The sequence below is a fragment of the Pleurodeles waltl genome, chromosome 7 (assembly GCF_031143425.1).
Source record: "Pleurodeles waltl isolate 20211129_DDA chromosome 7, aPleWal1.hap1.20221129, whole genome shotgun sequence".
Taxonomy (NCBI): Eukaryota; Metazoa; Chordata; class Amphibia; order Caudata; family Salamandridae; genus Pleurodeles; species Pleurodeles waltl.
In genome coordinates this window covers 1,058,492,506-1,058,519,000 of record NC_090446.1, presented here as the reverse complement: position 1 = coordinate 1,058,519,000, position 26,495 = coordinate 1,058,492,506, and the positions used below count along the sequence as shown (strand labels likewise).

The window sequence follows — 26,495 nt, the reverse complement described above, 5'->3', positions numbered from 1 at the left end:
CGTCAACATTGGGTCCATATTATTGATCAGGTTCAACTCCTCCCCTGCAAGCCTGCCCTGAATCCACATGTATCTCTCGTCCACATCTGCCTCCATATACGTCAGTGCGATGGGAACCCCAGGTGCCATCCATATAAGCAGCCCACAAGAAAAAGTGGAATAATTTGCACTGTACATCTGACCCCGCCATTTCTGCCCTATTTTGGCCACCTCACTAATGGATAGATGAGTCTGCTGCAAACATGCAATATCAACTTGGCGGCTCTTATGAAAGGAGTGCTCCCAGTAACATTTTTTATAAGATCCTAACACATCCACATCCTACAGCACACATTGCAAAATAACACCTACTGGACAAATTCTAACATCCCCGTGAAATAATGGAAAGAGCTCCAACACAGAGCCCCTAACAGGACCCAGGCCCAACAGAACCCCACCCTGAACATGCACGTACGAACAAACAGTGTGCACAGTTCCATAATGATCGATGCATTCAGATGTTTAGTATCGCTACCCCAACTTACAACAGCAACAAACCCCACACCAAAAATCACATTTCAGCATCCTGCCAACACTCATGCCAAGCGTACCTCAAGCATCCTATTCCAACCAGAGGACTGGAAGCCCAGACTTCTGCACCCCCCCACACACCCCCTTTGGATAATGCCCACTCCAAAGTGAGGGGGGGAGAGTAACAAGGGCAGAAAGTATGCCACCCTTACACCCCAAACGTATCTCAACCACGCGGACACACTTCAGGGCCTCCTCCAGTCAAGGACAACTGTATCCTACAACACCCCTGAATCAAACAAGGCCCCCGCAGCCAGACAGTTTTCTAACACCCCAGACACAAAGAGGAAAGGAAATCAATGTTCAATTCATCTACTCAGGGTGGAATTGTATCCTGTACAACTTCACTGTCTTGGATCTGTCCCTCCAGTGTCCTGTCCTCCTGCACAGCCAAACTCACCAGAGTCTCAGGTATCTTCAAAGCATCAAGTTCAGTAGCAGCCATCAAACCATCCTCGCGGACCATTATGTGGCCAGGACCGCCCGTTGGGGACCTATAGCTGTCCCACTGGCAACGGCGCTTTCACGGTCCAACTTCTCCCACGTATGAAAGGGATCTGCATCACTTAACATGCGAACACTGAGAACATTTGACATGTCTAGCCACGACCAAACATTCTCCAAGCGTTCAAAGAAATAAACTTCCAGAGGCAATAAAACGGAGTTTGGCTGGGTATAAAAGCATATACCTGAGGTTCAAACTACATAGTTCTGTTTTAACCTCAAGGAAAAACCTGCACCTTCTGAGTATAATCAGGATATATGGCTGTGTTGCAATTTTCAAACTGTGAGATGGGAGCCTCCCGTGCCACTCTCAGGATTGCATCCCTGTAGTTCAAGATCTGAGCAATAAACCCTCTTGGGGGGGTGCCCAGTGGTGGGGCCAGCACCAGTGCACTAAGAGCTCTTTCAATGCCGAAAAAATTAGACAAGTCGTTAGCGCATAACACAGTCCTCATCCAGTGCTCCAGAAAACCCTCAACAGCTCCAGGGTGCTTAAGACTATCTGCAACTGAGCGACCTGTTTTTTGAGCTGCTTCACTTCAGTCTATAGCGTAGTAATGTTGGTCTCAGTGGTCTTGACTTTATCAGTTACTTTGCGGAGATCAGCTCTCAGCAGATTAACCTCTGTGGTTGACACTATAATCTGCCCCTCCAAGGCCACTCTTTACTCCTGTATTCCTTCTAAAAGAGCGGCATGATAGTGTTCCTTCTGCCATTCCTGTGAGGACTCCGGAGTAGACCGGTGCTCTGAATGAGTGAGCCTATGGGTGGCCTGATGGGGTGTAGTGTACTGCGTAATAGTATTACCCTGCTGTTGCTGCTGAGGCCTGTCCTTACCCATCATGTAAGGATGAAAGATGAGCCGATGAGCAACACCTTACAGTGCCCGATCTGGCCCACAAACTGCCAGGAGTCCTCCCGTATCCTGTCACTCTGGTCTAGCGCCTCAGTCCAAGGCACAGTGCTGTAGCTTCAGTCTGGGCATACAGCAGGTCCATAACCTAAAGACCACCAACCCACATCAGTAGCCACCTTGCCTCTGCCACCAGTCCATAGTGGTATACACACTCTCCAAGCCACTTCGGCCTGACCAACTGAGGTGTTTCTCCAGATTCAGCACACCCAGTCATAGGGGCTCCCTCGCAGGATCACAGAGAGTTTGAATACCAACATTATGCCCTCTTCAGTCCACCGGCCATCTCAGGAAGGAGCTGCGCCAGGCCACTCCACCTCCAGGACGAGCAGGCCGCAACTATATACCCCCAGAGGCACCTCGCACCTGTCACCCTCCAAGTAAACCTACCAAGACCTGGTCTGTCTTCTCGCTGCGGAGGCAGTAATCACACCTGTTGTGCAGTGTTACTGTCTCTCCACACTGGAAGCGCTGTTGTTTGATATGTAGTTTCCACCACCTAGGCATTGCCTCTCCCTGAGACCAATCAACACTGGCTCTGAGCTTTCTGCTCCAGTCGAGCATGAACCACTCCGAACCTACTCCTGCAGGCCAGCAATGCCCCCTTCAAGGCCCGGACACCACTTGTTGGTGGCCTGTCATGATGCGGCCTACTAGCGCCCCAGGCATGCCAAGCCTGGCAACTTCTCTGCAGAAGGCCTGCCACAGCCGGGATGCCTCTAGGCCATCACAAGCCGCCTGGCCAGTCTTAGGTCTGAGGTCCTCCAATAGCTCGCTGCACGCTGCCAGTATCTCTACAAGGATCACTGCCGCAGGAGCGATCTTCTGCCCCCGGGCCACACATCTCCAGGTGATGGCTCCTCACCTGCAGCCCACTCAGACTCCGATCTCGTTGGGGTAGGCTGCACCTCTCCCAACAGCACCATTGTTGGGTCACTCCTTTGGTGTCTGGTCTGGCAGCCCGAACATGCTGCTCAACAGCTGCGGCCCCACTCTGGCCCAATCCTGTTGGGGTGGACTAGTTTGCTCCCCCAAAGCTTTTCCCAGCCGCGGACAGGCAGCCTGACAGACCACCGTCTGCCCTCTGCCTTTTCGGGGCTCAACTCTCTCCTCTTAGGGGGCTGGCAGCACCGCCACTGCAGTCCGTTGCCTGCCATGGGGGTAAGCCACTCTCCTGGGTTCACCGTTTTCTTTCATATAGGCCACCGTGCCCCTGAGCACCCGGCTGTCGGAGCAATGCCATCACACCCAGCAGGCTGTAACTAGCACCTTCCGATCATCTGGCCCCCAAATCAGGAGGTGTATTCAGCTATGAAGCGGTATGCAGCTTCAGCCCGGATGGTTGCGGGGAAACAAGATTATGGAGGTTTTTTAAAGCGGGGGCTGTAGCTCTGTAAGGGAACGTCTGAGCGGTCATCTTGACTAGCCAAGCCCCTAAGCACTCACTCATTTATCCATACACACACCCAACCAATCATCTGTCCCTTATGCCTTTAATCACTCGCCCATTCATCTCTCAGTGTAATCACTAGTCTGATCATTAAATCAATCATTTACCTACCCCTCCTTGTGTTTCCACCCTTGCCAATCAACTCAGCAACACAGACAAATTGCAGCCTTGTCAAAGTTTGCTTTAATTGTTCAATCTTTCAAATCTAGCTATGTCTAGCATTCAAGTACAGAAACTTTAAAGTGCAAGTAATACCTACTGAGAATCTGATGTGAGTATATTCAATAATGTCATGTAAAAGCCGAGTTTATTATTCCCAGCTTATGCCAAAGCTTAAACCTGTCCTGTATCACCAAGACCGGCCAAGGCAACTTATTCTTCAATTTAATATTCTCTTACAGAAGTATGTCTCTGAAATAAAAAGCATGTTGAGTAGTGACTTCAGGGCAATGATAAAGTACATTGAAGAGCAAGAGAAAGCCATGCTGCAGAGGATTGATTATGAAGAACAATTAGCACAACAGAAAATAATTGACAGTGTAACCATACTTACTGTTGAATTGGCAAAGCAGCAGAAAATCAAAACCTGTTTGGAACAGGCGGCTGAAGAAAACTGGCTCGGGCTACTGAAGGTAAATCTAATTTAACTGCTGTCTTTAATGCATTTATTTGCTCGGAGAACTATTTTACCTTGAGTGAAAGTATATGTAAAGGGGTATATTGAACTCTGAAATCACACCAAGTGAAAAACTGCGATTGTAAGCAGCTTTCTGATGCAGCACCAAGATAGGCTCTCTATGATTTCTAAAACTTAAAATAGTTTCTTTCCGCCACTGCTGATGAGTTCCATAATGTGGGATGGTTGTGTGTCAGAATATCGAGGAGAAAAATATTGTCTGGCCAAAGTATGGACTTAATCATGAGGATAAGTATATGTAAGCAAGTACAGGTTTACTATTCTTCACTCCACATCTACAGTCCTTTCAACTATAAATATCATTAGGGGCCATATATGTGGAGTTAAGAATAGTAAATCTATAATTATCTATATGTACTTACCTTCAAAGTATTGTGGTAGTCACTAGTTTGACAACAACATTTTAGAAACTCAACTCTAGTACAATATTTTGTGGGAATCTTTTTTTGTGAATTCTGTTGTATCAACATTTTGGGCCAAATGTAGGGTTTTGCAGACAGGGTGCTCCATCACAAACGTGGTGGAATATCCTGCCCGCCAAATCCTTGGTCTGCCAGCCTCATTTAGAAACAATAAGAATTCTGTCAGCTGACCCCTGTTTGAATATTTCCTCCATTCACCCAATAGACTAGGGGCTGTCGGAGGAAGGACATTACACCGACCTCACTGCTTAGGGTGGAAGGTGTGGAAGTCATTAGGCTTTTTTTTTTTTTCAAAAACAAACTCCCACCTTGGTAGTTTGTAGTTGAACAAAAAAAAAAATCAATAGTTTGGCATACAGAGGTCCAAACCAACGGGTGGGGGAGGCATACACAAACATTTTATTACATTGAAATTACTTTGAATGTACAGGGATGACCGCAGGGCTGGTGGTCATCTCTAACTTTGGTGGGTGCCGTACCTGTGAGATGGCAGAGGTAATTTCCTTCACCATCCCAACAAACTCTGCGCCATCCGCCAAACTTTAAATCAAATTTTTTAATGATGGTTTCCAGTGTTTATTTATGGGCCACTTTAAAAGGTTTCCTTTTAATTGTTTTTTCAAACTCTGTCAAAAATTACTTATTAGTGTTGATTCCTTCCCACATCAAAGGTATAGGCAAACTGCATTTCTATTTTTTTAAGGCATACTCTTCTTTATTGCTGCATGTGTGTGCAATCTGCATATTTCATTTGAAGCAGAAAAAGATAACAACATTCAGCTGTAGGCATTTATTATTCCTAACAGCATTCAGGATCCCTGTCAAACTGGGTTTTGTACTATGCATTGCACTGTGGTTGCTTTGTTGGTTGATTCGTTCTCCATCTTTGAGCAGCTTAAAATAACTATTGATTTTGATATTTTGCAAGAAACCTCTAGTTTGTGACACTGCATAACTTTCATCTCTTGTCAGTCTTCTTTCTGAGTTAGGCATCAGGTCCAGTGCTCTCAAATGACTGTTGGAAGCGCGTTGCTGCCGGGACCTTGCCGGGACTTTGATTGAAGGGCAGGAGCCCTTTAAATTACTCTCGCGCTCCCGCCGTCGCGGGAAGCGCGTTGCTGCCGGGACCTTGCCGGGACTTTGATTGAAGGGCAGGAGCCCTTTAAATTACTCTCGCGCTCCCGCCGTCGGGGGAAGCGCGTTGCTGCCGGACCTTGCCGGGACTTTGATTGAAGGGCAGGAGCCCTTTAAATTACTCTCGCGCTCCCGCCGTCGCAGGAAGCGCGTTGCTGCTGGGACCTTGCCGGGACCTTGATTGAAGGGCAGGAGCCCTTTAAATTACTTTCGCGCTCCCGCCGTCGCGGGAAGCGCGTTGCTGCCGGGACCTTGCCGGGACTTTGATTGAAGGGCAGGAGCCCTTTAAATTACTCTCGCGCTCCCACTGCGCGGGACGCGCGCAGGCCCGTCCTTCGCCCGTCATCAACCGGAAGAGGCCGGGCTGGGCCCCCCCTAACGTCTACTCCTTCCGCCTGTGGTAATTCCATCTGGGTGCTGTGCCAGATACTGTGTGAGTCTGTTATTAAATATGGGGAAAAGAAAGACTAATGTTCAGAAGGGGGAAGCCGGGTCCAGCTCCCTTCAGTCCTCCATTACTAGTTATTTATCTTCTGTGATGGGGGCCATTGAATCTGAACTTGAACATGTAGAAGAAAGGATTGGGGCTGTTCAAAGTACTGTTCAACACCCCCCCTTGGAACCTATCGTTCACATTTCCACCTTTCCAAGAACTGGTCCTCTATCACTGATTTCGCCTCTGAATGCCAGTCAGTTGGGCGTCGATATACTCCCCACTACCGACCGAATCAATTCTTCTCCCCTTTTAGCTACTCCTCCTCTTGAAAGCTCTTGCTCTCAGGCCGATTCTCCTCCTTTGAAGAAGAGGAGAGCCGGGAAAAAGCCCAAAAACACAAAAAAGGCCCTGGGCTCCAAAAAGAAACTACCTACCTTCCCGGCCCAAAGTGACCAACCCCCAATCTCCCTGGTCTCCTTTCCCGAATGCCCTCTGAGTAAGGATGCTCCTGAAGATTGTTCTAGTTTTATTGACCAGACACTCAAATCCTTTTGCGCAACTCTAGAGGCAAAAATTACCACTCTGATCGCTAGGAAGCTTGATTGCTTTTGTAATGACGTGACCAGGTTTTTATCTAGTTTTTTAAAACCAGGTCCTTTATGTACGGGAATACATCATAGCCCTGAACCAGCCCATCAACCCACTCCTCCCTCTACTTTGGTACCCCAAGGTGTAAGTAATTCTTCGCTTGATCCACAAGCCGTCTCTGGTCAAGGAACTCATGCTGACAACCCTGTATTAGGGCCGACAAGGGAAGTTTATTCCTCTAGGACACATGACAAAGGTCCAAATAAACTTACTAACCATGCAGACTTTTTACATTTACCACCTGCCTGCAATCCGTACGTTCTGGTTCTCTCAAATGTTCCTCCTCTGGAGTGCTCCAAACAAGAAGATACCCACTCCCTAATTAGAAAAGCTGGTCACTGGTTGAACTCCAATTTCAAACCTAATTGTTTTCATAATGATAAGATTCTCATGGCCCGAAGAGTGAGGAGGGTAGGATATTCCAAGGTATTGGAGGAGGGAGACTATGTTGTTTTAAATTTTGCTAATCCTCGTTCAGTAGACCTTTTTTTGACCAATTTGGGCCACTGTAATATGTCAACTAACAGGATTCAAATACATCCCCTGTGTCATTTTTACGACCCTGTGCTCCTACCAAATCGCACTGTCACTAATTCAAGTATTTACAGACCAGACCCAGAAAGGCTTCATTTACAGGTTACTGTACCCTCTAGCAACCGGTTCTCGACTCTTAGTCACCTTGACGAGAACGATTGACTATCGGTGATCCACCCCTGTTCTTCTAACATGGAGAGACCGAAGGCTGGGAACGTCGACGTTGAATGTACCTGGGACACAGGAAAGCCTGAATTGGATCTGAAAGTTCCTATAAATACTAAAGTTCTAATGTCATGTCCTGTGTCTAGACCATTAACTCTGCTTAGCTGGAACATAGCAGGGCTGCGATCCAAATCTGACAATTCGGACTGGAAGAGCTTTATTTCCTCCTACGATATAATTTGTCTACAGGAGACCTGGTCCAAAGATACGTTCCTTCTGAACGGTTTCACCTCTCTGTGTCAGCCAGCACTAACCTCCCAAATGGGGAGAGCTAGTGGCGGCCTTTTAGTTCTTGTCTCCGTACATCTTCCGCTTTTAAATGTGTCTTTAATCTGGTCTTCCCTTTATTTTATGGTTGTCTTGGTCTCCATTAGTGGCCTAAAGGATATCCTAATTTAAATTTTTTACAATAACATCCCTCAGGGCCTCATTATGGGTCATCTGGAAGAGGTAACGGACCTCATAGATTCTTCACATGTTTTGCAGAATAGTGATCTAATTATTATCTGGGTGGGCGATTTCAATACTCATCTGTGCAGCAAAGAACACATGGACCTGTGTGCCTTTCCTGCCGAGGGCAGAGAGTCAGTAATTCATTTTAACCATACATCTGAAGGAGATGCCTTAAACCTTTTTACTTGTAAATTTGATCTGGTTCATGTCACCGAGAAATTGGCCCCGACGCCTGTAATACACCAACCTTTACGGGGAATTTGAGGGGGAGCATTATCGACTTCATACTTATCAGCTCCTCTGATTTTTATGTAATTCAAGAATTTAAGATTACGCCTCATTGTGCGAGCGATCATAACCCCCTTAGCATTATATTGGACCAAAAAAATTTCCAGGCACCCAAGATTAAAAGCTTGAGCGCTGCAACTGTTTATAATCCAAATTGTGGCATACGTATAAAATGGGACAAAATAGATCAAAAAAATTTTAACCAGGAAATTGTAAGAAGTAGGTCTGACTCGATTCATATGTGTCTGTCCCAGCAGTTAGATTCTGACCGCATAGTGCGTGAACTTGAATCTTTAAGCACTGACATCTCACGCGCCCTGGCGGCGGACAGGCCCGCGAAGGGGCCGGTGGCCCACAGATGGTTCGATTCTGCGTGCTCATCTGCCCACAAAAAACTCAAAGATGCACTTAAAGCAGTTCCTCTCTCCCGTCAATTAGTTAAAATAGCCAGAGCCGATTATAAGGCTGCCATTGACAAATGGAAATCAGAAATTAGGTCTAGGGCCTGGGGCGAACTTTTGGCTGCATCTGAGCAGAAGGATACTTCTAAATTCTGGAAAGTGATAAATCACTCTTACTTTTCTGGTAACCACTCTTTGGCCAATGACTGTCTTATTGCTGAGGACGTCTGGTTAACTCATTTTAGGAAAGTCTTCTGTTCAGGAACTTATGAGAATTCGCATGTAAATCCTTCTGCACCTTTTATTTTAGACTCCAAAACTAAGGCCCCAAACATTATTTTTGACCTCTATGAGGTCAAAAATGCCATTGATAGATCAAGGCAGGGAAAAGCTCCTGGCCCCGATGGGGTTCCCGCTGATCTTTTTAAATCAGAAATTGATCTTTGGGGTCCGTTAGTTACAAATGTGTTGAATAGTGTGGTAAATAGTAACGTGCCCCTCTCATGGAAATCGGCTATTATTGTTCCTATCTTCAAAAAAGGAAATAGACAAGATCCTTCTTGTTACAGACCAATTTCTCTTATCGATTCGACGGCAAAGATTTTAGGTAGCGTGATCCTGTCCTGTTTAGAAGATTGGGTGTCCGAGGCCCAGATTTTATCCCCTATTCAATTTGGTTTCAGACCTGGTGTAGGCACAGTTGAGCAAGTCTTAAACTTGCAGCTGATACTCAGCAAATACGTGACAGTCAAAAAAGAGTCTATTCACATGGCTTTCATTGATCTAACCAGTGCTTTTGATATGGTTAATAGGTCAAAGTTATGGCTAATTTTGGAAGCCTTAGGCTGCGATCCGCCTCTATTGGAGCTTATTAAACGCCTACACACAGACCTAACGATTTCTGTTCAGGCCGGCTCACATGGGCAGAGAACCTCCTCCATCCCGTCAACTAGGGGTGTAAGGCAGGGCTGTATCTTAGCCCCTTTTCTTTTTCTGATTTACATTAATGGGCTCTATGATTCACTGTTAAAACATGCAAAGGACATACCGAAGATGGGCCAGAGACAACTTCCAGTTTTATTATATGCTGACGATGCAGTTTTAATTGCTCGTACTGCAAACGGTTTACAGGGACTACCGGATGTATTTTATGATTTTATGTTGAACCTTGATCTGAAAGTAAATTACCCCAAGACTTTCGTTATGACTTGTGGCCCACGCAATACAAAGTCTAAACAATTTACTATGGGAGGGCACACTCTTATTAAGGTCAAAGAATTTTGTTATCTAGGCATGTACATGAGTTCTTCCTTGTCCTGGAAGACACACATTAATTTTAAGCTCCAACAGTTGATAAGGAACAACGAAGCAATTTTTCGCTTTTCAAATAAATTAGGTAACAGACCCCCTGCACAGTCGAAAACTCTTTATAATTCCAAATGCACTGCATCAGTCCTTTATGGGGCAGGCGTCTGGGGCTATAATAAAATACCGTCTCTTCAGAGTGTTGAAAATAAATTCCTGCGCAGATTATTGTTGGTTCCAAAATGCACCGCAAATATAATCTGCCATGAAGAACTTGGTCAGTGCTTTTTGGAGGACAGGGTCTTTATGGCCCCCCTACTGCTCTGGATCAGATGTTGGTCAAACCCTACGGCAAGTTTGGTCCAAGACTGTATCTCTGATTGTCTACAATTGGAAAATTCAAATAGGATTCCCTGGCTTATGTTTCTGCAAAACTCTTTTGAGAACCTAGGGCTTAGATACATGTTTGATGATCCTCATTTGTTAACCACAAACTCTAGGTCTGTTTTGAAGTCTACTTACTCCAAGCACATATCAGAGCAGAGATTTTATAGTTCCCTGAAATGGAAATCTTTTGATTCCTACTCTCGGATTGTGACTGTTCCATGCCTTGAACCCTGTTTGACTTGGTTTTCAAGTTCTAGAATAATTTCCTTTTTAACACTTTTTAGACTTAATCTAATTCATTTTAAGGTAGCTTTCCCCGAACCATGTTTCTGGAAAAAGGACTTACCACTTTGTCCCTGTGACTCCAAATCAACTCAGAGCACTTTGCACTTTTTTCTTTTTTGCCCTTTATACGCTGCTCCTAGAGGGGCCTTTATTTTACCCACATTACGCCTTCTTAGACCCATTCATTATAAGGAAGCCCTACTATATCTTCAGAGATTGCCTGATATTCAAATTTGTCATCATGTATTAGACTTTGTCACAGCTTCTTTAAGTATTAGGAAAAGGCCTACTCCTTTTTAAAAAATGTATGTACGTATAGTATATCATTTTAAAGCTAATATTTGTACTTTTCTGACTTTGTGATTTTTAATCATGTCTAGTATATTTATCTATGTATGTCAAGGGGTTTCAGATTGGATGCTCATGTGGTGTTTTCAGCAATGGTTTTAAGTTTTATTTTATACTATTTATAGATCGGTAAATGTGTCTTGGTTTGTACTTTTATGGCAATTGCCGAATAAAGTTATTTGACTGACTGACTGACTGACTGACTGTTGGACCCTTCTCAGGAAGTGAGGCTTCCACTTCTTCAATGTGCTTTTCAGTTTAGATCCTGCAGAGTTCATCAAGTATCATCTTTGAGTTCCACCTTGTTTAGTCTTTGTTTATCAGTTGGCTTCTATGAAATGCTTGACCTATGCTGATGACAGAGTATTTTAAGATTTGATGGCTAATCATATGCCATTCAACCTCATGTATGCATTTGTTTATCTGAGGTTACTCCCAGGATGAACAGCTCTGTAAAACTGAAAAACAACTAGACAGAAGTATTTGCCCTGACACTTCTTCTACCATCGTGTCAGATGAATGGTGGTCATCTGATCTTGGCCCTTCTCCAGTGGTGATATCAGTGCTTTCTGTTTGACCACTCTCTCTCCTTGGCGCCACAGATTAACAAGGAATTATCTGTAAGTGTTTGATATTTCAGAATGCTGACACTCTAACTTTCCTTCCATTTCCTGGTGCTATGCAGTGGTCCTCACAGTGACTGGCTCCCTCCTTGACAATTGCAACACACTGCATTTAGGCCTTCAATTGTACCTCACCACTTTATTGCAGATAATCCAGATCTCTTGCTGCCAGGTTGCTGCTTGGTTATCATTATCAAACCTCTGTTTTTGGTCATCTGATGCTACTCCAATGGCTCTCTGTGATGAAGCACTTGTGTTTAAAAGTCTTTGGGTCTGATTTAGATCTCGGCAGATGGAATATTCTGTCACAGACGTGACGGATATCCCGCCTGCCTTATTACGATCTTCATAGGATATAATGGGATCATAATACAGCGGATGGGATATCCCCTCAGCCAAGATTCAAATTAGGCCCTATTTCTTTCCACAAAGTCATTTATGGAATCAGTCCTTTCTTTAGCTAACAAGCCTTCAGTGTGTACGGACTGACAAACACCTTTGTTCTTCCCCAGTCCTCCTTCTGACTGTCCCCAAGATGCGCTGTGTCTTGCTAGAGTGCCACTCATTTTGGTTTTAGCATCTAAATGCTGGAGTTCTTTGCCACTTGTATTGTGTTCCCAGGCTTCTTTGCTGGCTTTTTGGAAACAACTTGAGAATTTGCTACTTTCAATGCTAATCTGACCTACAGTGCAGCTGCAATTTGGGAACTTTTCTGAGTGTCGGACAAACCTTCTAAGTATTTGCACTTTTTTATGTTTTATATCAATCAATCTGTAGAGAAGACAAATGGGATGAGGCGCATCTTTTTCCTAGTTATGGTTTATACATATAAATGGTTATGTTCCTATTCTCATTATTCCATATGTCCACCCCCTATTGTGGACCAGAAGAAAACAATAATGACCCCCAGTTCACTGTTCTGTATGAATATTTCAACCTTCAAGCTTCCCACTTCCCTGAAGTCCCGTTTAAACCTGCTGATGTGGATGAAGATTGTTTTCGCTGTGGAGACAGACAGATGTAGGCTGCTAAGAAACATGCTGTGCCCCAACTACAGATCTTAGGTCACTTATCTCATTGGTGGTACAGTGACACAGGCTCTTCTCCCATCAATTGTTTCACATAGTGTAATCAAGGGATACATAGGAGTAGGTGGCAAATTTATAAGGGATTGGGCCTGAGGAACCCTCCTCAGACCTGATGAACCTTGGTAACTTATGAGCAATCTCAAACTTACCTCTACTTTGCTATTTCACGTAAAGCAAAGTAAAGGGGCATTACATTGCAACTTAAAAAATATGTTGTATCAGGTTTCTTCCTCCAAAGAACTGTTTAAGCTTCAGGTTTCCGAGGTACACCAGATATGCTCTGACCAAGACTGGGGAGAAAGTCTATTCTTGTTGTACAAATATAAGATATCAATACAGACTCTTTTGACCTTGGACCACCATGCATTACTCAGAAGGCCAAAAAAATGACTGATGTGTCAGGATCTGTTCTGGAGTAAGCCAGTCCTTTCTTCTATTCTCAACTCACAAATCCAGAAAGGATAACTGAAGCCATACTTATCCCCTGGGGTATACAGTGTGCCACAGGGATCATGAATGTAAAATGTCTTAGGAAGTGTCACAAAAATCTAAAATTCCATTAAGTGACCCTCAGTGAGGATTATGCATTCCTCTTCCAGTTAAAACCACTCAGCTGTGATATTAGTTAGAAAATAAACTATATTTACCAAAACCACAGTGGCGGGAACTTGTTGCAGCTTTTCACCTAGACAAGTTCTTCAGCTCAGGCCAAAAGCATAGGAGGAATCTCAGCGCTTTCTATTTCTTTTTGTGAAGCAATCCAACCAGTTGACTTCTTTACTGTTGTTTCTGATGACCACCCGCAAACAAAAGAGTACACATGAATATTAAGAGATATTTTGAATCTTCACCTGTTAAATAAAAGTATTCACAAAGTTGCAAAACACAGAAGATATCAAATTGCTAAAGAAACATGCATGAAGTACATGGAACAGGACTATAAATCATCTTAACAACTAGAAATCCAATACCACCTGACAACTAAGTAGGGAAAGCAATAACATCAACTACTGGGAGAGATAATGTAAAATTTCCTACGTTTAGTAACAGAAAGTTTCCATTCAATTCAGTTTAAGGACACGAAGGCGAGGATTATGCTCATAACTTTCATTCTTTAATACTTCCAGCAGTCTTCAACAATAAAGAAAACCTTTCCCATGATGCCACTGGAAACGAATACACAAGTAACATTGAACCGATCAGAGACCGAAATCCAAAGTCCATTTAAGTAAACAGTTCCCAAGACACTTCCTCTTTCTTGAGGTTGACCGGATGAATTATTCTGGACCATTGGCCTTAATCGGAATCTGTGCCTGAGAAGAATATATATACAGGGAGTGCAGAATTATTAGGCAAATTAGTATTTTGACCACATCATCCTCTTTATGCATGTTGTCTTACTCCAAGCTGTATAGGCTCGAAAGCCTACTACCAATTAAGCATATTAGGTGATGTGCATCTCTGTAATGAGAAGGGGTGTGGTCTAATGACATCAACACCCTATATCAGGTGTGCATAATTATTAGGCAACTTCCTTTCCTTTGGCAAAATGGGTCAAAAGAAGGACTTGACAGGCTCAGAAAAGTCAAAAATAGTGAGATATCTTGCAGAGGGATGCAGCACTCTTAAAATTGCAAAGCTTCTGAAGCGTGATCATCGAACAATCAAGCGTTTCATTCAAAATAGTCAACAGGGTCGCAAGAAGCGTGTGGAAAAACCAAGGCGCAAAATAACTGCCCATGAACTGAGAAAAGTCAAGCGTGCAGCTGCCACGATGCCACTTGCCACCAGTTTGGCCATATTTCAGAGCTGCAACATCACTGGAGTGCCCAAAAGCACAAGGAGTGCAATACTCAGAGACATGGCCAAGGTAAGAAAGGCTGAAAGACGACCACCACTGAACAAGACACACAAGCTGAAACGTCAAGACTGGGCCAAGAAATATCTCAAGACTGATTTTTCTAAGGTTTTATGGACTGATGAAATGAGAGTGAGTCTTGATGGGCCAGATGGATGGGCCCGTGGCTGGATTGGTAAAGGGCAGAGAGCTCCAGTCCGACTCAGACGCCAGCAAGGTGGAGGTGGAGTACTGGTTTGGGCTGGTATCATCAAAGATGAGCTTGTGGGGCCTTTTCGGGTTGAGGATGGGGTCAAGCTCAACTCCCAGTCCTACTGCCAGTTCCCGGAAGACACCTTCTTCAAGCAGTGGTACAGGAAGAAGTCTGCATCCTTCAAGAAAAACATGATTTTCATGCAGGACAATGCTCCACCACACGCGTCCAAGTACTCCACAGCGTGGCTGGCAAGAAAGGGTATAAAAGAAGGAGATCTAATGACATGGCCTCCTTGTTCACCTGATCTGAACCCCATTGAGAACCTGTGGTCCATCATCAAATGTGAGATTTACAAGGAGGGAAAACAGTACACCTCTCTGAACAGTGTCTGGGAGGCTGTGGTTGCTGCTGCACGCAATGTTGATGGTGAACAGATCAAAACACTGACAGAATCCATGGATGGCAGGCTTTTGAGTGTCCTTGCAAAGAAAGGTGGCTATATTGGTCACTGATTTGTTTTTGTTTTGTTTTTGAATGTCAGAAATGTATATTTGTGAATGTTGAGATGTTATATTGGTTTCACTGGTAATAATAAATAATTGAAATGGGTATATATTTGTTTTTTGTTAAGTTGCCTAATAATTATGCACAGTAATAGTCACCTGCACACACAGATATCCCCCTAACATAGCTAAAACTAAAAACAAACTAAAAACTACTTCCAAAAATATTCAGCTTTGATATTAATGAGTTTTTTGGGTTCATTGAGAACATGGTTGTTGTTCAATAATAAAATTAATCCTCAAAAATACAACTTGCCTAATAATTCTGCACTCCCTGTATATATATATATTTATATATATATGTAAATGACTAGCATGTCTTAAGAAAACATCTATAACCATCACATTTCTCGATAATGCAAAAGAGAAATATACTTCGAAAGACTTAACAATGAAGCTCTAGAGAAATAACATTCTCAGTGACATCATGAAGTAATACATTAATGCATATTCCCTGAAACACAGATTAGTGTAACATACTCGCACATGGTGAAGTATTCATGGAACCTATTCCAGAAGATGCTCTGGGTGGGAAAAAGCGAAAACAAATGAGAGGAAATAATCCTCACCTCCTTTTTCTTAATAGAGTTGAAACGTTCTGTTACTAAATTTAGGAAATTTTAAATTCTATGTCAGGACCAGAGGCGAGGATTATGCTTGTTCAAATCGTATTCACCACCAAAGACTCCATATCAATCACTGGTTTAAAGTAAAACCATTTAAACATAGAGTCCACAGACCAGTCAGCCACATTAATAATATCCTGTAGTCTAGCCCCTAGAGAAAAGGCTTTGGAGGCCATTGCCTCTCTCACGGCTCTGAATTGCAACACATTAATGCCCACTTCCTGCATAACCCAGCATACCCAGCAAGCGATGGTGGGTGATGAGACTGCTTTAAAAGGCTTTGTTAGGAAAATCAATAATGGTGGACGGGACTCCTCTGTCAATAGTTTGTATGCCTTAAGACACCTAAGTTTGGGTTGGTTATAGAAGGCTGGATAGGATATCATCCTTTATTCTGCTTTACTTCTCCTGGAAATATGGAAAGTAACCCCTTGGGAGTGAGGACACGACCTAAGCTGTCAAGGTCTCTGACATCAGATATCCTGCGGCATGAAACCAAACAGTGAAGCATCGCCAATAATTCCTTGTGTGGAAGATACTTGTTCCACTGCAGAGACTGGAAAAGATTCAATACCAAATTAACATCCCAAAAGACTGAATACCTGGGTTCCGGAGGTAGAGACAACCAGATTCCTCTCAACAGTTTACAAACCAAAGGATTTTCTCTGACTGGAGCCCCTTGTACCAGCCAATGACCAACAGTTCTGGCCGGGCGCTAAGAATTGATCGTCCTATAGGTCAAACCATGTGATGCTAATGATTCCAAGAAGTTTAGGATTGGGACAACGTCATACGCCATGAGATCTTTCTGAAAATACCAACACACCCATCAGGACCACGCTGACTTATACCGCTTGGTGGTCCCCTCTGCCGAGGCTTTGGCCAGCATACCCTCAGCCTCTTGTGAAAGGCCCTGGACTTGCCATCTTTCCCTGTAATCCTCCATGCTATGAGTGGTAGACGGCCTTGGAGGACTAATGGCTGATATTGGCCTACGTGGTTCTGAAGAATATCTGGAATGTGGGGAAGATTGATTGGAAAATCACTAGAAAGTTCCAGAAGAACTGAAAATCACATTGAGATCTCCATACCAGCCTGATCAACACCACATCTGCCTGCTGCCTCCTCACCTGGTTGGACAGTCTCAGTATCATGGCAAAAGACGTAGGCGAGCGTAACTCCTCTTCTTTGACCAATCCTGTAGGAATGCATCTGTCGCCAGAGGATCCGGCTTCTAGCCAAAATGTCTGGGAATCTGATGATCATGGTGGGATGCAAATAGGTTGATCGAGAATGGGCCCCATTAACTGTTGAGTTGGGTGAATATCCGAAGATATAGTTCCCACAGACTCACTTCTGGCCATTCCCTCAAGCACCAATCTGCGATCTGATTTGATGCTTCTGGATGTTGCTCTGCCGTGAATCATATATCTTTGTTGAGGCAGTGGCTACATCCGCCAAGATTTTTTACTTGGATCCCCCAATGTGGTTTTTGAAGCAGACCACTGAAACGTTGTTTATCTTCAATAACACACAACAACGTATTTTTTCTTTGGGCCAGCATTGGACCGGGAAAGAGCCCGCCATAAGCTCCAGGCAGTTGATGTGGCAAGATTGTTCTACCGTGGACCATTCTCCTCCTGTGAACAATTCTCTGCAATGTGCTCCCCGACCGGATTTGCTGGCATCTGATTCTATAAGTAGATGGCTCTGCCATTCCAGGCCTCCATACGTGGCAACCACCTTTCCATTTCGGTCCTGATTTCCGGTGTCAGAGGGACCTGCTCTGAATATTGGAGGCCTCTGCGTAAGTGAAAGGTCTTGACCCTCTGCAGAGCCCTGTAATGTAAGGGCCCTGGAACGAATGATTGATGATGATAGAAGGCCTACTATTCGTGCCACCTGGTGCAGAGAAGTTGATGTCTTTCTCAGTTTCCTGCAGATTTGCATCATCTTTCTGGAAGCCAGGCTGAAAGTCTTCTCTGTAGAGTCAATGACAAAGCTAAGGAATTTGATACCCTTGGATGGAGCCAACGAGGATTTTTTGGTGTTGCTGATAAACCCCAAACTCTCTAAGAGATTGATCTTCGACTGCAATTGATCCCTTAGAGTGATCGGACGTCGGTCCATGAGAAGAGTATCTTTGAGGTATATTATTAGATGATACCCTTGAGCCCTTAAGAGTTCCAATACTTGTTTCAAAACCTTGGTGAAACACCAACGGGCCAAGGATAGACCGAAAAGAAGGGTCTTGAACTCAAAAACTGTGCCGTGCCTCTGGAATTGTGGCAATCTGCAGTGAGGGGGAAAGATAGACAACCCCCCACATGAACTTGAGAATGGAAATTAACACTCATTTGCTTGGGATCCTGGAAATTGTCCTCTGGAGGAACCACTGGTGCCTCATCCTCGCTGGCCCCTTCTGGTAGGAAAGAGTTCTTGGACTTTCTGGAAACCTTGTCCTCTTGGAGGGCCTTGGACATAGAAACGGCTGGTTGTGTGCCTTCTGCCACGGCCACCACTGACAAAAATGCAAGGATGGAAACATTTCTTTATGGAGGTCTGTGCATTATTGAGGAAAGTGAAGGTAGCCATGAATTTTCCTAATTCCCTCACAAAGGGTTTGCCAAAGAGACGACCTAGTACCACCACCCTCACCCCTGCCTCTGTGGAAGCGAGGTCCCCTAATTTGGGGTCGACCTTGATTAGAAGGAAACAAAGCAGTTCTATAGAGAGCGCACAATGTGTGTTTCCGAGGAAGATAGCAGCACATTCTGCCCGCTGGATATGACCTGAGGGGACAGAGAGGCACCCGGGGCCTTAGCCTCCTCTGCCAACTCCACATTTTTTTGAGAGTGGAACAATGATGTCAAGGAGCTTGTCCTGGCAGGACTTCCATGACCTGTCAATGCCCTTCTTTGGGTCGCGGATAAACGTCTGCAGGAAGGTGGCCACTCGGGCATCTATCTCAGAAGTTGCAGATACTTTGCCAGTGAAGGAGGGGCGTCAACATACTGCTCAGAGCTTGGCTCGAACCTCTTTCTCCAGTGGTTTCCTCAAATGACTCAACGTATATTTGTCCACATTTTCAGAGGGAAACCACTCTGCAGACCTAGGATGAATCAAGTCTTCAGGGTCTAACATATCAGAGGAATTCCCGGTCCCCTGGGTGTCAATGGATTTAGGATCAGGGTGGGGAGAGGGCTGTCAGGGCCTGGAGGGACCAGCCTATTTGAGAGTCCTCGTCATCCACATCAATGGAGGAAAAGAGGACAGAAGCAGTTGCCAAGGTGCTTAGGGCATTCACCGAGGCTTCCAGACCTGAGGAAATAGGGCGCTCAAGGAATGCCTTTTTTAATCTGTTGAAGGCTGTAAGGTCCACTCTCGCCTCTAACTGGCATTTGGACGAGTCGCTGTGGCTGGTGTCCGATCCCCAGTAAGGAACCTTTGAAAAGGGGATCTAGTGATATATTGAGGGGAACAGGTCAGGTATAGACCATTTGAAACAGGCGCCACTCCAGTGGTTCAGTGGCCGATGCCACCACCTAATAAATGGAGGCATCCATTGTCTGGTGAAATTCACTATCAATCGGGAGGACTGAGATGGTCTCCTCCTCAATGTATTCACCATCATCATTTGACTGCATAATCTTGCATATATAAAACACAGATACCCCCCACACTATATAACCCACAAGGAGTTTCGGAACACGAGTGTGAGCCCATCAATTGTAATGGGGGTGGCCCTGCAAATTTGTAGGCCCTCAGGCAGGTATGAGCTGGTCAACTAAAACCAGGCAGACACTTTAAGGTGTGAAGCCTTAATTTATGCGGTGCGGGTTGAGAAATGGGCTGCGCACCCCTTTTTTATCAGAGGAGTAATTTTTACAGCCTGGGCCCAGCCCCTGAAGTGACCAAGAGCATTGCACACTGGAAATGTGATCAGGGACCTGAACAGGTTCCCTGCTTGTAGAAACCGCAAAGACGTCGTCACTCCTAACACAATGATATCAACCCATAGGTCGTCAGGCTTCTAAGGCAGTTTGGGGGAGGCAGGTACAAAAAGCCTTCTTATGGGTAAGGCGACCACTCCGCATATTCAGGAGATGCGCTTTCCCACTGAGCATAGAGACGAACAAAGCGCGTCTGCAATCCACCTTCTATTAGTCTGCTAGTCTCACCACACTCCTTGGACCCTAAGAAAAGCACTGAAAGAAGCCACAAATGGAGCGCTCCCGCTGCGAAACCTAGAGAAACAGGAGAAAAAAACAGCTATAGAGCAAACATTTGGATAATAAACGCACAACAAAGGCACTTCCTTCACTGCTGGAAGCAGGAAAGAAAGAAGAAGTGTCTTGGGAACTGTTTACTTATATGGACTTTGGATGTTGGTATCTGATTGGTTCTATGTTACTTGTGTATTCCTTTCTATTGGCCTCATGGGGAAAGTAGTTTTCTTTATTGTAGAAGACTGTCGAAGTATTAATGGAATGAAAGTTATGAGCATAATCATCACCTCCGGTCCTGACATGGAATCTATGTTGACCACCGAGTCCATTGTTACATCAGTCCTTGAAAGACCAAAACATTCAGTTTCAAGTCGTTGCTCTTCTCCTTAACCGGTACATACTCCAACCTCACCATGAACTCCTTTCTCAGGTTGCCAGTTAGCAGTGCTAATAAAACCTTGGTCAGTTCCAACAAAACACCTGAGACCTTCTGTTACCTTAGTGTTTGAAATATCAAACCACCAACATGCAGTCCATTTTCAGAAGTTCAAAACTGGTGAACCAGTCCTGGAACAAGGGCTCGACTATGATGAGGTTTGCATGGAGTTCCGGTCAATTTATGTGAATGTTGAATTTCTCATCCGACCACCTTCAACCTTAACTATATCTATACAATGGGATCCAAGCCTAAATGGCTGAGACCTGGATAAGCACTCAAAATAACCCTGCTGTTCCACACATCCATGTTCCCCAGCCTTCTGCTTTGCCTGAGAGGTGGGTCATCTCCCAAATGTCATGCCCTTCCTCAAATACAAGTGTTTAGCCCTGGGAGTGCCCTGTAATGCATTGATCAGGACATCAGGCCACCATTGTGGCCAAATGTCTGAAGGATATTCTGTCCCTCTCCACTGCTGTCTTACCTTCCTGATATTCTTCACCTTGAGTTGAGAAAGGAATGCCGAGTTGGAGTCTGAAGCCATAGAGGATTATAGTCTGCACTGGTTGAATGGCTGACTTGTCGGTAGTGATTTCAAAACGTATGCCCTGAAAACAATTCACTGGCCGTTTATGATGTCATCCAGAGGGATGATAAGTGTCACACCACTGGCCATGAGAAACCCAAAGCCAATTGTGAGTGCTTGGCAATGTACCAAGGAGACTGTTGTGAGACCGAAGGACATAGCTGAACATTTAAACCCTTGACCCTTCCAGATGAATTGGACGAGTATCCTGTGTGGAAGAATGCGAAAAAACAAGAGGTAGGTTTCTTTGAGGTCTAGTTTGTCCATCCAGTTGACAGCAAAGAGAACATCTAACAAAAGACGATACCCTCCATCATGAATTAGCGACAAATCAACCATTCATTAAGCTTTCTCTGGGTTGATCAATGGTCTGTAGCCCTGGCATTTCCATTGCTCCAGAAAGAGGTTGCTGACAAACATATTAGGATGATAGTCATTCAAATTACAGCCTCTTGCTTTCTAACCTCACTGCCTCCTCCTCCTCCTACTGTATCAAATTTTTCTCCTCTGAGGAAAAACTCAAGAGAGACAGACTCATCATCTGAATGGGAGTCTCAAAGAACTCTATCTCAAACCCATCACCCTAATTGATCGAACATCACTTATGAAGAAACTGCGCCAAACTTTTTCCTAGTTGTAGGTGGAAAGGAAGTATATTGCTCACCGTGGATGCCACCAGTGTTGTTGACCACAAACCTGGCTACTTCCTTGACCATACCCTTCTCTTCTGAATTGGAATAAGCCCTAGAAACATTGTGTGTCTTGCAATTGTTTCGTTTTCTTGAAAACCTGTGCCTTATATGAGTTGTGGAAGCTGGTTTTGTCAGACAACCGCTCTCTACAACAACCAGTCCCAGCAAAGATTTTAGGGTGTAGTCATTTTTTGTTTGATGCCAATGGCTTGTCTAACATGGTAAACAATGCAAATGGTTTCTCAGAGTGGTAGCCTTGGGGCATGATACTCAGTTGGTGGTGGCCAGATCTTCCAACTTTAGGTGGACCTTATTCATAAGTGAGCATCTCCTCTCAGTAGAGTGGACACAAATTGCACTTCCCAAACAGATGTCTTGTTGCAACCAATCGAAAAGAACTCTGGTGAGATTGGCTGGCCAGAAGACTTGACTTCCTTGACCACGTCCAGTATCTTCGTCAGTGGGTCTGTAATGTTCTGCAGTTTATCCATCCATGCATTCCCAAGAGTAAGCAATGCCTCTTTTAGACTATTTGACAAATTGCAGGGGAAAAGTGACCATCCTGATATCCATCTCCAGGGTGGCTGCCACATTATCACCTCGTGATGTGTAGGACACTGTTCTCACCACTTTATCTCTTTATCCAGAGGGTTGTGCAATCTTTTATGCACATTGGTAGCTGTTTTTGGACAGATCATAGTCTGAAGATGTGGGTGGTAAATACCTTTAGGTACAGAAATGACACCCTCCACCCTATTTGTCACATCTTTCTAATCTCCATGTGTAGCTGAACCTGTGCTGCACTTCTGACTGGTGAAAAGCCACCATGGCCTGATCCTGATCAGGCTCCTCCTCTGATTCCCCCTCTGCAATCCCCTCTTCATGTTCTTGTGTCTTCCTCCCCTGGGAAAATCACTAGATGAATTTGAAAGGCTGTCCAGAGTTGAGTGGGTCCATTTTCTGTCTGGCTTTGGCTTGTGTTCTTAGTTCCACATCCCACCAGGGATCAGAGATCCCAAGTACCAAACATCCTTCTTCCCTTTATATTCAGATTGCACCCACTGACTGCCCAGGGATTTGGAGGCATGAGAAACTGTCTTTTGAAGAGTGTAGGGATTCAGAGAAACCTCTTCCCAGCTATAAGCGCAATTTCTCCACCTTCATAAATTCCTCTCCTTCGAGAATGGGCTTGTCAGTTTGACCGATCAGCACACACTAATCATTATATTAATAGTATTCTGATCTTCAATCCCATTGACCAGTGATGTGGTCCACAAGGAGGTGTGTGCTGTGGTGCTACATGCGCTAGCGCAATACAGAACCCCTCAAGGTACCCTGAATGTATCATTAGGATCCATAAATGTGGAATTATGTATAGATAGTCTATAATTATCCTTATAGACTTACCTTCATGGTTTTCTGCTTGTCAGCATTTTGGCAGTGGTATTTATGTAGGAAGATATTTGAAAACAATGCTGTAAAAATACCTTTGGGTCTTAAGCTGGTAAGTTGTGCACAATTCCCAGTAATATTAAAAGGCTAAAAATAGCCTTGCAGCATACTTTGTTTCACGTACAACAAAACAGATTTGTAAAGCCGTAAGTTTTAATACTATTGACATTTCCTAAGTGTGTTCAGGTCGTTTTGACATTGTATTACCAACAGGACATAATGTGAGAGGAAACATTGATTTTACTTCATTTACAGTTCTGATTTACTTTTTGGTATTACAGTTGAGTTTCTTTTATTTTAGGACACTCAAAAAGCCAAAGAAATTGATTCAGCTTCTGTGTTGCCTGTAGAAGACATATCGCTTGATGAGACAATAAACACTCTCACGTGTGCTGTTGTAGAAGTTAAGGAACTACTTTTGGGAAATAAAAGTTTGGAAAAATACATCCTACCTGTGAATTCAGGTAAGTGCGGTTGGTTTTTGGTTCTACATCAGTTTTTTCATCTTCACATTACAACTTTCTGCATAGTAGATGGACGCCACTTTGTTATTCTTTTCCCCAAACAGAGCCTGGGCATGTTGATCTTGTTAGACAGTCCGATGATGCTGCCAGTCCAGAGATGGGTACGTCTTATTGTCCTTCGATATTTATTAATGTAATGTGGAACTTGTAATGGTGTGTCATTTTTACAAACCGGGTTGCCAAAGATAATGATTATTCACTAGGTCATTCCCACTGACTCTGTAGATTAGTCTCACGGGTGTGTTCCACCACTGGTTAACGCATAGGTTAAGCATCTATCCACAAGAGGTATCATACAGCAAGGCTGAATACACATTAGCTAAAACTACGTTATGTACACATCTGTGAAGCAAGATTAAAAATTCTGTGGTCAGGTTCAATATGTAAGCATATAATTAATACAGATGAGCCAATTTTAGCTAACTTGTCAAGGTGCAGGGCCTTGATACTACAGCTATCGTCATGGTAAAGTAGGCACAATTTCTGGAAAAGTCAGTATGTTTGTACTTTGAAATGACGTTTTCCTCATACTTCTCGTGTTTGCTGTTTGTTCTATTGTATACTCATGTCTGGTTTTTAGCTCATGCACCTGTTCTAGTTTATCACCTGCCTCCTTTCTTGATTCTTTCAGCAAACCGGTTTGGTTGGTTTCACTCCATTCCAATGCCTTCAAACATAGGGCCTGTTTTAAGAAAATTTAGCGCTGCCTTTGCGTCTTTTTTTTTTTATGCAAAAGCGGCGCAAACATACACAATATAATTATATTTTGTAAGTTTGCGCCTCTTTTGCATCAAAAAATGACTCAAAGGCGGCGCTAACTTTTCATAAAATAGGCAGTATGTGGGAATTCACTTTACATTTAGATTTTTTAAAACACAAGACAAGTCAGGAGGATGTGGCTGTTACTTATTTATCTTTCTTTTATGCAAAGCGGGAAACGAGGAGGTAGGAAATGCTCTGTGTTTTTTTTATGTTACTACACCAGGGTGACAGGAGAAAAAGGGCTGTCTTGCACACTTAACTATTGTAAGTGATCTGTATTAAGAACCATGTGCTGACAACTGTTATTGAATATTTGGGCTGTTAGGCATGAGATCGACTATCATAAACATTATTAAATATTTTATATATGCCTGGCAGGAGGGAATTGGGTCAACAGGCGCTCTTGTATATTTATGGCAACACATGGTGAAGCTGCAGGAGCTGTCATGTGCTGTTGCATCAGTTTTCAGTGGGACAGGACAGCAGCAGTCAACGCTCAAAGCAACATCAGGATTAGCTGGGAATTGTGTTGCTGGGCTGGAGAGAGCCTTCAGAGCATGCATATTTGGCCGGCCCAAGACGGCCGGCCAAACACACATGCGTTCTGAAGGGAGTGCTCTGTGCACTCCCCTCTGTGGCTGTCATCCCCTATGCCCCGCCCCTTTCACCACGAAGGAGTAATAAACCTAGTTTATTATTCCTTTGTGGTGAAAGCGTTGCTGCTTCTGCTGGCAGGGGGCCGCAACGCTCCTCCGCCCATATGGAGGAGCGACCCCTGGCACAGGGGCTTGTTCAATGGCATATTTACAGTGGAACATTTGTACAAACAGGAGGGATGGTTAGGTTATTGTTGTCAAACTAAGTGGAGGGATGAGCCGCCATCCTGGTTCCTCAGCAAATAGAGACCCTTCACTGTGCTATGTTTTCTGTGGCAGTGTTAGTTTGCATTCCCAAGTTTTCTACAGTAGGTGACTTGCCACAGCTAGGTGTGCTATGGTGTATAGGAAGCAAGAATAAAATCTTGGGAGAAAGTAGAATCGGAGTCAAAAATGTAAGCTATTCTCCTTGGTCCTGTGTAGGGTACCATGAGGAAACTGGGACAATAGCAGCCAAAACCTCATTACAGAGATGAGGCTGTGATGAAAGATTTCAATTTGGTTGACACTGGTGATCTTTGAGTTTGAAATCAGGTTTGTATAAAGTGAATGTACTGCAGTTTAGCTGGTCAAGTAAAAATATGTTTTTGAAATTGCCAAGACACAGCAGAGAATGTGCGCACAAACACGCACAAACATTCTCTCTCCCTCTGTTTCTCTCTCTCTCTCCAAATTGAGCAATTTTGTTCTCTCTACCTGCTTGTTCCTGCCTTGCCATTCCAGTTTAGTACTTGCAGGTCTCAAGGTTGAACCTTAGCTCAGCTACTTCAGTCTTGAAGTTTCAGGCATAAAGATCAAGAAAACCCAGGCCTTTTCCTTCCACTTAACTTTACTTTCCATAGTGGAACCGTTCTGTGCCACTGGTTTCTGTGAAGAACTAAACTCTGGCATCCCAAAATTCTTGTTCTTTGTTAAACAAAAAGGTAAAATATAAACCCCTACCTCCAGACTAGAACATGAACAGATTGGACGACGCTAATTTACTTCATTTTCAGTCCTATCCAGAGGGAGCTGTTTGGCTCCTGCTGTACGGTGGTGTGTGATAGCTGACGGATATTCCCATATTGTGCACAGGGGTGCCTCAAATGTGCTACTTATTCTTTCTCATCCCCCCCCCCTCCTTCGCATTTGCTGCATTAGAAAAAATGCTGAATGCATCAATGTTGCTGCTGTTGCCTGCATTCTGCCACCTCCAGCGCAGCCC

General features: G+C 44.1%; 1 protein-coding gene across 3 annotated transcripts in view; it reads left to right on the top strand.

The window, feature by feature from the left end:
• RNF135 (ring finger protein 135) overlaps positions 1 to 26,495 on the top strand; it is a 131,711-nt gene that overhangs the window by 42,780 nt on the left and 62,436 nt on the right. For 2 of the 3 annotated variants that reach the window (XM_069199976.1, XM_069199973.1), the window contains exons 3-5: positions 3,839 to 4,069; positions 23,651 to 23,813; positions 23,918 to 23,974. In XM_069199976.1, the coding sequence (XP_069056077.1) occupies positions 3,839 to 4,069; positions 23,651 to 23,813; positions 23,918 to 23,974 (451 nt within the window). The remainder of the gene's footprint in view (positions 1 to 3,838; positions 4,070 to 23,650; positions 23,814 to 23,917; positions 23,975 to 26,495) is intronic. The other variant, XM_069199975.1, reaches the window with a different exon arrangement.